Consider the following 13,692-nt stretch of genomic DNA (forward strand, 5'->3'; position numbering starts at 1 on the left):
GAAAATTTTATCTTAACTCTTTCTAACTATATACCCCCGCTTACACTTCACTGTACAACATCACACGATATACCAAAAGTGCTTGAGGAAAATTAAAAATGCTCACCACAGAATGATAAGTGGTCTTCGTGTCTTATCAACAGAGTAGCTCCTTGATGAGAGCTGTATGATCTTCACGGCTCTCATCTTCATCCTTCCTATCCCGGGCCCTGCATGCCTGGGGTCTACTAGTCTTAACCAGATGCTCTCCGGAGGAAAAGAAAGCAGAACATGAATTGATTGAAACACAATATTGATGGATTGATTGATTGACTGATCGACTGATCAATTGAATGATAGATTGGTTAATTATTAATAAATTGACTGATCGTTATATTTAGTGTATTGACGGCACGACAGGCTGAATGGTTGATGAATTGTTTGATTGGTGGAATACCTTATGACTTGACTGACCGAAAGATTGATCTAATTATGACTTTAAAACTCTATAGCACTTTTAAGTATCATATTTTTTTTCGGCCATTTTGTATTATTTATTTTCTAAATCATAGGCACAATATAACATGACCTTATATATTAAAGTAACTGGAGATAGAGAAAAACAAGAAGGGAAAAAATACAAACTTACCATAATTAAAGTCTCCTCAGTCATTAGAGCGTCTTCCAGCTTCGTGATAAGAGCTGTATTATCTTTATTTATAAGCTCTCATCCTCACTCCTCCCTACGTTCTCCAGTCCTAGCCCCAGTGTCTACCAGATGTACTCATCGCTAGACACATCCATGAAGCGCTCTGCAAAAAAAATGAGAGTGTTAGATTAGAAGGTGATTGATTGGTTGATGGACTAATTGAGCATAATTTAGTGTGTGTGTCTTTTGTTTGATTGGTTGGTTACTCATAGTTAAGAGTGTATGATCAAAGGAATAATTGGTTGATTACTTGGTTGCTTAGTTGGTTGATGGACTAATGGTTCAGTGACTGAGCCTTTCATTATTTTATCGATGATAATGTTTTCGTGAGACTTTTTATTTGTGCTACTCTTTTGTAATACTTGCAGAATAAATTCAAGTTCAATATAAATCTTGATTATTTCATCAACTCACTCCTGACAATGAAGTCGTAGGTGGCGTGCTTGTCTCGCTTGTATGAGGTCGAGGGCTGGTCGATGTCAGTCTCGGAGTCCGTCTCGAAGTCAGGCGGGTATTCGTCATCCGTTGGGTGGCCTGAATATGGTAATACAATAAAGATTCAAAGTGGGATTTTAATAGCACAGTGATTTTAAAAAAATGAGAGGTTTAATTATCTTTTCATCAACTGACATTCAACGAATTGCTATTATTCATTCGAAACTTTAAAAAAAACTCTAGGTGATCCAATGATAAACAAGTTGATTCATGCACCCTTTGTTATAGATTTACATCTATCCATTATTGTGTAACACTAAAAAAATATGAAAATGAATAATCACTAGTACATAACACCGAAGATACTAATTACTTTTTACAACCAAATAAAATTTGATCATTCCGGTATACCTTTTTTTACATACGCTGTAACATAGTGATTCAATGACACTAAATGTACTTGGAAAAAAACAAACACATAATTGGGATCTCTTCATCTAATTTTAACAATATATTTAGTGAACAATGTTTTGTTATTTCATTGGACCTACCTATCATAACTTAGAAAACTTGAAATTGCTTTTTATTCTAATTGATATCATTAGTAACCAATTCATATATCCATTTTGTCGGTATATTAATTGTATTCCTTCCTCCATCCTTTCATTATATTTCCCGATTTATGATTTATAACATTTACGAACAAATACAATTAGATCACTCCGGTTTATGTTTTTTTTTCCACATAAATTATGTTGTTACATATTGATTTTATAATACTTCGTGATTTCAAACCAACCTGAGGGAGTATGATCTCCAGTCTCCTTACGGTCGACGACGGCCTTCCCGTCATCATCGTGGCCAAAGACGTCCATCACATCTCCGTCCTCTTGGTGGCCTGATTACGGTAGCATAATAAAGGTTCAAAGAGGGATTCTTAATAGCACAGTGATTGTCGGGATATGAGAGGTTTAATTATCTCTTCATTAACTGTAATGCAACGCATCGTTATTATTCATTCGAAACTTCAAAAACTCTAATATGCTTTTCACACTGGCAATATTTTCCTTAACCCCGTACTATAGGTGGGGTTAAGGGGGGGGGGGGGGGGTCTTAACCCCACCTATAGTACGGGGTTAAGCCTATTCCACTTTCTGTTCAGACTGGTTTTTACCAAAGTGGGCTAAAGTTGGCTAACCCCACCTATAGTACGGGGTTAACTAACCCTGCAAAATAGCAGGGCTAACTCCGCAATTGTGGTGCTAACTCCTGCTAACCCCGCAATTGCGGTGCTAAGCAAATGAATGAGAACAGAAGCGAAAATAGTCCGGTACTACGCAATGGAGCGTATCGCAGCTGGCCAGATGCGAGGTATGTCCAATCATAACATACACGATATCCGGGGTTAACGAAATGCAGTGAGAACAGCGGGAATTTTCTTATTCCGGAATAGGCGCTAGTACGGGACTAAAAACAGCGAGTGTGAAAAGCCAAAAAAATAGTCCGGGGTTAAGGATAGTACGGGGCTAAGCAAAGTACGGGGTTAAGCAAAACCAGTGTGAAAAGAGTATTAGTGATCCAATGATTGACAAGTCGATTCACGCACCCTTTGTTATAAATGTACATATATCCATTATTGTGTAACACTAGAAAAATATGAAAATAAATCATCGCTAGTATATACTTTTTACTACCAGATAACATTAGTTCATTCCGGTATACTTTTCTTTTTACATATGCTGTGACATATGGATTCTATAATATTAAATATACTTGGAAAAAATAACAAATAATGTTAATCTTTTCATCTACTTTTTACAACATATTTAGTGAAACATGTTTTGTTATTTCATTGGACATACCTATCATAACTTAAGATTGCTTTTTATTCTAATTGATATCGTTAGTAACCAATTCATATATCCATTTAGTCGGTAAAATTATATCCATTCCTCTATATTCTTTCATTATATTTCCCAATTATTTATAACTTTAAACATTTACAAACAAATACAAATAGATCAGTCCGGTATAAGTTTTTTCCCCTCCCACATAATGTACATTTATGCTGTTAGTACCTGTTACATATTGACTATATAATACTTCGTGATTTCAAACCAACCTGAGGGAGTATGATCTCCAGTCTCCTTACGGTTGACGACGGCCTTCCCGTCATCATCGTGGCCAAAGACGTCCATCACATTCTCCATCTTCCTGTCGATGTCGACGAAGGCCCAGAGGAGAGCGAAGGCGACGCTGATGTTGACGTGGGTGATCCAGGACAGGGATACCATGAACAGGAAGTCATTCTCTTCGACGAAAACATCGTCGATCTCTGATGATGCTCCGTCGTCACTGGTGACGTTACTAGCTAGAGAGCCGCTGGAGAGATAGACGCTGCTATCCTCATCTGTATAGAAAATGTTATTGAATGAAAAGTTTGAAAGCCATAATCGTATTTTGTGAACTTAACATAAAAAAAAAAGACATGATCGAAAAGCATTAATTGTGGCAAACTTAAACAAAAAATTAAGCCATAATAGATTAATATAGGTATAATAAATAGTATCAATTTGGCAAAGCTAACATTTCAAGCTATTATGATATAGAAATGGTTCGGATTTTTAAAAATAAATAAAGTTATAACCTTTTATAATTAATTTGGGGACTCAACATTTCAAAGCCAAAATCTTATTGCCAAACTTCACATTTTAAAGCCAAATCAAAATGTAATTTGGAAAATTTGAGACATTTAACAAGCAAAATCATAATCATGTAGTATCAATTTAGCATACACAATATCTTAGAGCCATAATCATAGATTTGACATGTTAAAAACACGTCTCCGTGCGTGCTATATTATTACGTAACAGATGAAATAAGATCCCTTGTATATTCATTATTCACTATTAGCTTCGTTTCGTGTTCTTAAGGCACTCACAGAATTCATTAAAGCTCACAAATAAAAATGATGGATTTTAATGACAGTCAATTAGTGTCATGTGACAGTAAACCATAAACTTTTGTGGCTCAAGAATTGCATAATAGGAATGAAATGTAAAATGCCGGTAATTATAATACCCGTTTCTTAGAACACGCTTGAACATAATACTGACCAAAGTGCTCACAGTAGTATTATTACGGGTACAATGCTTCCCAAGATAGGAACTGACTTGATATTATGACACATAGTTAAACATTTGAACTGGGCGTTACTGAAAAGGCAAAAAGTTATGTCCAGGTTGACTAAGCAGGGGTATCGAACTGAGAGGGGAACCTGAAAAAGGGGAGAGAAGTCAAGGACATAAACTACACAAAATAATACTTCTAACATATGTGTTTGCCATATTTCCCGATCCTAGAGAATCAATTTATTGATTCCTTCTTTTTGCAGTTTGTACAATTATCTTGAAACAATATTTAAAGATTTTGTTTTGTATACATGTAGCTGACCTGTCTGCTTGATGACGTCATCGTTCATCTCGACCATCGTGTCCATCTTCTGACCAATCACAGAGCGTGTCTCATTGCACACATCAGCAGGACCTTTGGCCTTCTTTGTCTTACCGCCCTTGCCACGGTTGACTTTATTTGGGATGGTAAATAAATATAAATGGCTGCATGATCTTTGAATGAATGAATGAATGAATGAATAAAAAAATATGTAATTGCATAAATTAATAAATAGTAAATAAGTAAATAAATTATTACATGTAAATCAATAAATGAATGAATAGATAAAAAAACAAAACATAATCAATGGTACAATTTGTTCTTCTATAACGGCATACCCTTAGCCTTGCAAGAGGCTCTGTGAGTGAATCTGTGGACTCTGATCCTGTCATCGATCTCGTCGTCATCAGATTCGATGTCAGCATCACCCATGTACTCATCGTCATCCGATGATTCGTCGTCACATGACTCTTTATCGCTGTCATCGTTGACGAATCGATCTGTCACGAGTCAAGCAGTATAACATGTTATCAAAAGAAACAAATTATTTACTGAATATGTATAAAATAATATTATAATGTATTTTGAAATATGTAAAAATCCTACTGTTCGAAATCATCGCTGTGTCTAATTTCTCCATCTTGGCTTTCACTATCATAATTATGTCATCCTGACGCTCTTTTCATGATTATTTTCACTTTCGCTTCCTCTCCATCTTGGACATAAGAAATGTTTGTTTAAACAACAATACTAAATTTTTATTTTTTATTTTTTTAATGTAATGAAAGATAAAGTACCCATCAAATACAAATAAAACCCGCAATACTCTAACGGCCTTGATTCAGTTAAGGTTCTAATTACTTTTTACAACCAAATAAAATTAGATCATTCAGGTATACTTTTTTTTCTCATGAAAAGTAAGACGAAAATCCAACTTACGGTAGTAAAGGAAGTCCCATGTAGATACCCTACGGTCAGCTGGGTAAGAGGTTGATGGACGGACCCTCTTTACTGACCGCTTGCCCTTCTGGCCAATCAAAGGGCTTGATTTTACTCCCTGGCAGTTGATTGGCTCAATATTCTGACAAATCAGCTCGCTGAGAATAGCCTGTAGGACGTGACGACGAAGGACTTTAGGCTCGACGGCGACGATGACTGTTGTTGGAGAGACTTGAGCAGTGTTGGAATTCTGCACAAGATCGTCATCGTCGTGTTTCTTGTCGTCACGGCCTTCGGCATCAGTCTCCGGCTCCGAAGGAACCACCTGAAATGCAATTTGTCTCAGTTATAATGATAGTGGGGATGTGTTCTGCATCCGGATGTTGGATGCGGCTCATGATTTTTTTTTATCAAGGGGGGGGGGGGAGGGCCGCAAAACCCAGGCTGCCCAATAGTACATCTTAGATATAATAGTACAATAAAGCATGGCATGCAGGTCCGATACCGTTTAACTGACAGCATTCCTAAAATGGACAGCTGTTGAGTTAACGTTAACGTATAAAGCTTATAATATCCCCAACCCGGACAAAGCACATTGCATTATACAATCACTCGTATAGGCATGTTTCTCCAAAAAAATAGCCACCAACGTAACGCTAACCCTATTTTATTTAAAACAAGATGTGCAAATGTTATGTCAGTTGCTATGTTTAGAAAATGCGTTTACGAATGATTTTTTGTGAAGCCCCCATCCTTCCTACCTCAATCCACCACTGTCAATATCGACCTTCTCTCTTCCCTTCTCCGTCCCGATAAAGGCTCTCGCACGCTCTCTCTCTCTCTCTCTCTCTCTCTCTCTCTCTCTTTCTCACTCTCTCTCACTCCCTGCCCCTATTTCTAATCTCTCTTCCACTCTCCGCAAACATCGTTGCACAATATAATGACATAATTGTGACAGATGCAAGCACATCATTGATGTCGTATGATTGGGGGGGGGGGGTGTCCGGACATTAACAAACATAAAGCTTTCACATTTGCCTTCCGTTTTAACGACAAATAATCATATACCACTAGCTCTAACCATCATGAATATTTTTCCTTTTTAATATCGTCCAAAGTAAGTCTTAGAAAATGTAGGATACTGTATATTGCTTGTAAACTTCTTTAAGTTGCCGTTTTGAATCAACAATTATTGTTCGGATACACAAACTGTCCGGACACACAACGTCTGGGTTTAAAGACTCAGTAATTCAAAAAAAAAAATACACCTCCTTGCTCAGACAAAACACTATAATCTATTTGATAATCATTTTCATTCAAGAAATCTGTGTAGACAACCCAACATATTTCTTATGTAAATGTGTGAGAACTGTTTCTTTACTTTAAAAAATAATAGATAAGTGATACTAAACATCACATGAGCAGCAGCGAACCAGTTTGATTGGTCTATTAAGCACTCTTATTACAGGGAGTGCTGGTGTGACCACCTGCCAACAAAATATTTGTTGATAACCGAACTGGCTATTTTTTTTTTAAGTGTTCAATATTAATTATCATATGCAAATTTATCAAACCATTACAGTAGAGTAAAGTACCCGGTTTTCGGCCACTTAAGACAAAATCCTATTTATTGGACTCTTTACTTCCTATTTATTATCATTTCTTGTTCAAATCATGAAGCAAATATTATTATTATTTAAACAAAAAAAGAATCCCAAAAAAAAATCACGAATTGCCATGACAATATTCATTTCAATTTTCACTGTTTTGGAGCCGGTTATCGGCCGAGCGTTTCAGTTTACGGCCGCATGTACAAAGTCAATAGGAAGCGCTCGCGCGCGCCGTGCGTTTCTGCGCTGATGTATAGCACAAGCGGGCGGAGCAGGTATCCCACGCCGGAGCTCCCGGGTGCTCGCCTGGCCGAATACAGGCACAGCGGTGATCGGAAGTTGGAATCTGAATTAGACAGACATATCGTGTGTGCGTCGCGGTGTGCGGCTGCATTGATTTAATACATGCGACGAGATACTTTTGAGCTTGCGACCAGCACAAAATCGGGCTCTATATCTGAAAAATACTTGAAATAAAGCTCATTTTATGGTACCCATATTTCTTACATACACGCGTAAGAAACTCGATTTTTCAGATTTGGGTAGCGGGACCGCCGATTACATCGCTAAAATGTGATATTTTAGGATATATTTTGCATTGCAAATGTGGTTCTTCAGTGACACTGGCATGGTATGGTATGTGTGGGATATGTGTTATGCTATTATGCGATGTATTTTAAAGTGATTTTACCATGTATCCAACCAATTGGCCGAAAACCGGAGCTGACCGATTACCGGGTACTTTACTCTACTCTGAAGTATTTGAAGGAGAATAAATACAGAAATGTAATGAAGAAAAAGCAAAAATTAGACCTAGGGCGTTATATATAAAGTATGACACAATTAAAAAACACTGACAAGTTGATCTAAACAGAGGGGAGGTGAGTGATTCTTAAACATTTGTCTTTACCTTTGTGTTCCTCGAGAAGAGGTTCTTGATTCCCGCCCAGCAGCTTGTCCCACTGGCCTCAGTAGAACAGCTGCTTTTCTCTTCGATTTCATCCTCGGATAGCACAGGCACAACTTTGGATTTCGACGAACCCATAATTGAAAGCGATCCGAAACAATTCTGAAGAAATTTCCGATAATTGCTAGACAAAAGCAAGTAGCTAGTTAGCACAAAAGAGATAACTAGAAAGTGAAGTATAACGCAATTAATAATACGTTGGTAGTTACCAGAGAAGTGCGCATGCGCATATCATGCTATAACGCGTGCATGCCTCTTACGTCAACAATGGCACAGATGCGCGCATACAAAAGTTTGCAAACTTTTCCTGTATGGAAACTTCGGCAGGTCCAACGCATTCTCTACTAGTATAGAGATTGGTTGCATTATAGCAAACGGCATTGCTGCAAGATTAATTTGACAGTGTTTTAAATACACATGAAAGTTATTGAACATTATCTACAATAGTTAATATAATAATCTAAACCTTGTATTTATTCATGTATACGACCAAGAAAAATGAATCTAAATACTTGCAGAACCAGGTGCAAAACTCAATATTCGTGAAATCGCTTTTGTTAAGGCCCGGTCTTACCGCCAGAACTTTGCTGGAGCGTTCCTTGAACGGTAGGGAGAGGGGGCCGAATTTCGACAACGCTCGTCACCACGCACAAAATGGGAAACAAATCGAAAACACGGGCGTTGCCTTAGCGGTGCACCGCTGAAGCCGGCGTTGCTTTAGCGTTGGTCCCGCTCCGACACCTCCATACCAACGCCAAACCAAAGTTCATCACCGCAATGGATCGCTGCTTCAACGCCCGACACCGTTCCAGCAATCCCGTGTCCGCTCGTAAAACGCTTACAACCGCTCCACCAAAGTTTGTGCTACGTTTAATCACCGCCCGGGCAAAGCTGGCGAAGCAGCGGTGGTCCAGCGTTCAAGATTTCTGCGTTGGCCTAGCGGACCAAAGCGTCCACGAACTTGCGTCTAGCGGTGCCAAACTTTGACTGGGCGTTGTTGGAGCGGTGGTGAACTTAAGGCCCGGTCTCACCGCCAGAACTTTGGTTTGGCGTTGGTATGGAGGTGTCGAAGCGGGACCAACGCTCGCTACCGCTCGCTACCGCTCGCCCACGCTAAAGCAACGCCGGCTTCAGCGGTGCACCGTGTTTTTGTTTCCCATTTTGTGCGCGGTGACGAGCGTTGTCGAAATTCGGCCCCCTCTCCCTACCGTTCAAGGAACGCTCCAGCAAAGTTCTGGCGGTGAGACCGGGCCTTTAGATAATATGTTTACCCAGCGCGTTTGCAAAACTTCCATTAACGAGGTATTTGGGTTGGGTATGCTGTTTGAATTGTTTTACGTTGTCGCTCTTGTTGTTGATGTTGTTCGTTTTGTTTATTTTTAATTTCTTCCTATTTATAAATATAAGCCAAGGGCGTCACATCCTCCTTGTAGCGACCTATTGGTATTCACTGGTATCATATTCGTATAAAAATTTAAACATTCAATATTTAAATCAAAATTTGCATAACGTCTTTTAGATTAATTTCATTTATTTCACTTATTAATTTTATTAATTTGTTCATTCGATCATTTATCCATTTATTCATTCATTCATTCATTTATATCTATTTATTTATCAAAATTATTAAAATGATATTGAAATTTAATTCAAATTATTTATCCAAATTCTTACACGTTGTATTTATAATTGTAATCAAACAGCCCAAGGGCTGCATTTTACATTTTAAAGAATGTTTCAAACAATGTCTTCTTTCTCATGCCATAATTAATTCATTACATAAACTAATTAAATGATTAATTCTTTTACTTATTCATTTGTTATTTCTTTATCAATATGACTCCCATGGAAGAACAGAGATATTATCTAAATGCCACTGTATGCATGAAATGGGTTATTCGGCATATTTACCATTCATCATAAATCAATTTTACTTTTTGTTATACTGCTATGGGAAAGAGGCACGTTTGAATATGATCATGCTAACACTCATTTTAGAGGAAATTAAAAGAATATACCTATGACCTGAGAGTCAGAGGAGAGATGTGAATTACAAATTTATGATTGCCTGAATACAGAACACTGTATTTTCTCTGCCAGGTTCATACTTTGTAATTTTGTATATACTTGTGTTTTTGTACGTTTTAGAAATTCAACATATTCATCATTATTTTCCTCTTCTTCCTCCTCCTCCTCCTCATCCTCTTTTTCTTCTTCTTCTTCTTCTTCTTCTTCTTCTTCTTCTTCTTCTTCTTCTTCTTCATCCTCTTCTTCTTCTTCTTCTTCTTCTTCTTCTTCTTCTTCTTCTTCTTCTTCTTCTTCTTTTTCTTCTCTCTTGTACTTATTATCATTTCTACCATTATTATTTTAATGTTGTTATTATTATTATCATCTTTATTATCATTAATAATTGTTTTCTTATCTGTCTGTAAATAATAAGATTTTGTGTACATGGTTGTATGTCGGGGACCCCACTGGAAATAAGCTCTCGAGCTTTCTTAGTTTATCCTTTTCAAGCTGACTTAATGTTGATCTGTTATTCGTTTAAATTGTTGTATATGTTAAAGGTAATACAAAGTTTTGGTATTGGGTCATGAATTTGGTGGAAATTAACATATTGGAAGCATATGCGATCCTACAATATTCAGTGATCGTTGTCGCGGTTGAAATTGAGTCTAAAGTAATGAAATTGTTAATAATCTCTTTACGTTGTATAGCTCTCTCTCAGGGTAAATATAAAATTATGCTATAAAACAATGTTTCTTGACTAAAATCAACCGATTAGCTATTCCTGTTTGGAAATTATATATCACAACTATATTATGCTGAGATTTTCATGGTCGCAGCTACCATTGTACAGCCGTAGGCGCTATTTGAAACTTATCAAAATTTACCGGGAGCACCGGTAAATTGTTATATTCAATTGTTCTCGAAAGCAGAAGTGTTTTAGGGGCTAAATTTTCTAGTACTTAAAATACATCCACAGGGGCATCCAAAAATATCAAAATTGTTAAGAATCACTATCTACCAATTTTTCCAAATTTCCCAAAACTTTGTATTACCTTTAACGGCTTGGCGAACAAAATGTAATCAATCAATCAATCAAGTTGTCCACTTGTCATATCATGTTGTCACGCACTTTGTATGTTAATACGGATAGGCCTACTTCTTTCTCTCTGCAGAATAAAGACATGCTGATATTCTAACACAAACGATATGGACCATTGTTTAATTCCAAGAAAGTAAACGCATTTGATAGCTCAGTATAAGTATCAACATATGCAGAAACGAGAAGGATTCTTCCTGACTTCAGATTTATATACATGTATAATAATGAGAACATTATAAAGCCTGCTCATTGAATATATAGATCATGAGAGTTCATAGAATAGAGGGGGAAATGGTGTCAGACACGGAACACGGTAGACGTTGTTCATATATCTACGATTATAGACAAGTCCCAGAATACCAGCTATTTGACCACACCTCAGGGACGAACATGGTTAACTTAATAAGCAGGGGAAAACAAAGAATATTTCAATTTAGATCTTGGCCCGGTGATCTGTATTATCAACCCATCTCTCATTTGATTTATATTTGTTTTTAAAGTTACTTGACGTATTTTCCTAGTCTTCAACTGAAACTAATATATGTGACGACAATAACAATACATTATGCTTTAACAATTAGTGATAAAAACACCAACAAAAATTACTATTAATCTACTCTTAATAATAAAGAATAAAAAACTATAAAACGATATGCCTTGGGGGTTTATATTGTGTGCAAAATCTCTCTCTCTCTCTCTCTTCACCTCTCTCTCTCTCTTCATCTCTCTCTCTCTCTCTCTCTCTCTCTCTCTCTCTCTCACACACACACACACACACACACACACGCACACACTCTCTCTCTATTCAAGCATACACACATGTAGCCGAGGATAAACTGCACATTTACAAACCTGTGAGTCTTCTTTTCTTTTTTTAAGCAGAGAAGATAACTACAACGAAACAAAACAAACCAAACCAAACCAAGCAAAAATGAGAATAGATTACAAGAATACCAGAACATAATCCAATCGTAAAAAAATATATTGTATCTCCGCATCACGTACCTATGTGTTCATGATGGACGGCCTCCTCCATACCGAAACTCCACAATGCTTTGGAAACCTTGGCGTTTAAGGGGTCTCGAACCATGGTCTCCACACCTTCCACATTCCCGGCACGAACCAATCTCAGAAACTTCTTCTTCAGACTTTCCATCTCGCTTGGTTCATCTGTAACCCTCACTTCACTGGGTTCTATCTCTACATCCATTTTAGAGAAGCGATGATCGGTGTACAATTATCTCTAAAACTTCAAAATTTTCGCTCCAGAAATACTCCGTTTTTATTACGTTCTTGGTTTTGTTGCCGTTAGCTATGACTTTTTACCAGACGAATGAGGTGTTAAACTTGGCAAAAAGTCATGCTGGAGACAAACATGAATTGACTGTCGTTATTCCGTTGGAGCTGCTGTTCTTTTGACGTAAATGATATTTTTTGCAGACGATATACGAGTGGTATACAATAATCACTGTATATATTTTACCATTTCATGCACAAGGATATTTTGAATGTCGTTGATTTATTGCTGAGTGTGCTTCCGTTGCGGTCAGTCATTTTCGCAGACGTTCTTATACATATCTGATAAAATAGTACATCCAATTAAAACGGTGGCTATATTTACATCCGTCAGACAGGCTAGACAGATTAATTTGTAAAACAGAAAACTGTACAACTCTTCAATCGAAACTGCAGAACTCAAAACTTCTTAGTTGCTGGAACTAGTGGCAACTTCGGCAATACAGTAAAATGGCGGAACAATAAGTGCGTCGTATTGAAGACAGAATCAACATCGACGAAAAGAACATTAAGCTGCGGATAGGATGTAGAGCCGTAAGTCTTCCAATTTTAATGAATTAGTCATGTTCAAGAAAACATTTGTTCCATGTTTCCATCCTCTGCAAAACAAATTCCTGGATGAGTAAAACAGCAGACCAAGTTGTCTCCCAAGATTATTCTCAGTAGTTACTATATATTCATCATTAAAATCCGTAAATGTATATTATGGCAGTGTTTGGTGAAAGACGTGGATAACATCAGATAATCAGCATCTTAGAGCGAAAACGTGCATGATGCAACACAAATAACGTCATATATAAACAAAAATCCCGTTTATAAACAATAATGTCGCTCTTACTTGCACGAATACACTGCTTTTCAATGGTCAACATAATATACTTCTAGTACATTTTACGCAACGTGGGAGGAACCTTGACAAAGAACGGTCGGTGGACTATTTTTCTGCATTCCGCGAGGCCGTATTGTTATGTCTAAAAAGGCGGGTATGTACTGGTACATTAATGGTCAATGAAATCTGCCTGAAAATATGAAGGTGGGGATACAGATGGCATTGTCTATTCATTTTCACTGCGTATTGCATAACATCAATAATATTTTACGATTATCATGAAATTGTTTATGTCAATCAAACAATTAATATTTTGTGTTTTAATAATAAAATGTCATGATTATTTAGACACCAAGATGCTAATAA

General features: G+C 37.1%; 2 protein-coding genes across 3 annotated transcripts in view; both read right to left on the reverse strand.

The window, feature by feature from the left end:
• The window catches only part of LOC115918788 (transient receptor potential-gamma protein-like), a 28,992-nt gene extending 15,595 nt beyond the window's left edge, over window positions 1-13,397 (reverse strand). Inside the window, exon 1 of the mRNA XM_030990547.1 lies at window positions 12,207-13,397. Coding sequence (XP_030846407.1) covers window positions 12,207-12,411 — 205 coding nt within the window. The 5' untranslated portion in view covers window positions 12,412-13,397. The remainder of the gene's footprint in view (window positions 1-12,206) is intronic.
• LOC105446440 lies at window positions 635-5,928 on the reverse strand. 2 transcript variants are annotated; one of them, XM_030990550.1, is made up of 7 exons: window positions 5,516-5,928; window positions 4,915-5,076; window positions 4,577-4,708; window positions 3,246-3,533; window positions 1,923-2,021; window positions 1,103-1,222; window positions 635-791 (listed from the first exon to the last, which is right to left on the reverse strand). In XM_030990550.1, exons 2-7 carry the CDS (start codon window positions 5,006-5,008, stop codon window positions 751-753), a joined length of 774 nt encoding a protein of 257 aa, XP_030846410.1. In that variant the 5' UTR covers window positions 5,009-5,076; window positions 5,516-5,928; the 3' UTR covers window positions 635-750. The 2 variants fall into 2 exon arrangements, with proteins under 2 accessions (XP_030846410.1, XP_030846411.1); XM_030990551.1 differs by lacking the exon at window positions 5,516-5,928 and having other exon boundaries at window positions 4,915-5,259.
• Window positions 13,398-13,692: the final 295 nt, after the last annotated feature.

Source organism: Strongylocentrotus purpuratus, unplaced genomic scaffold, assembly GCF_000002235.5.
Source record: "Strongylocentrotus purpuratus isolate Spur 01 unplaced genomic scaffold, Spur_5.0 spur5_scaffold_19, whole genome shotgun sequence".
NCBI lineage: Eukaryota > Metazoa > Echinodermata > Echinoidea > Camarodonta > Strongylocentrotidae > Strongylocentrotus > Strongylocentrotus purpuratus.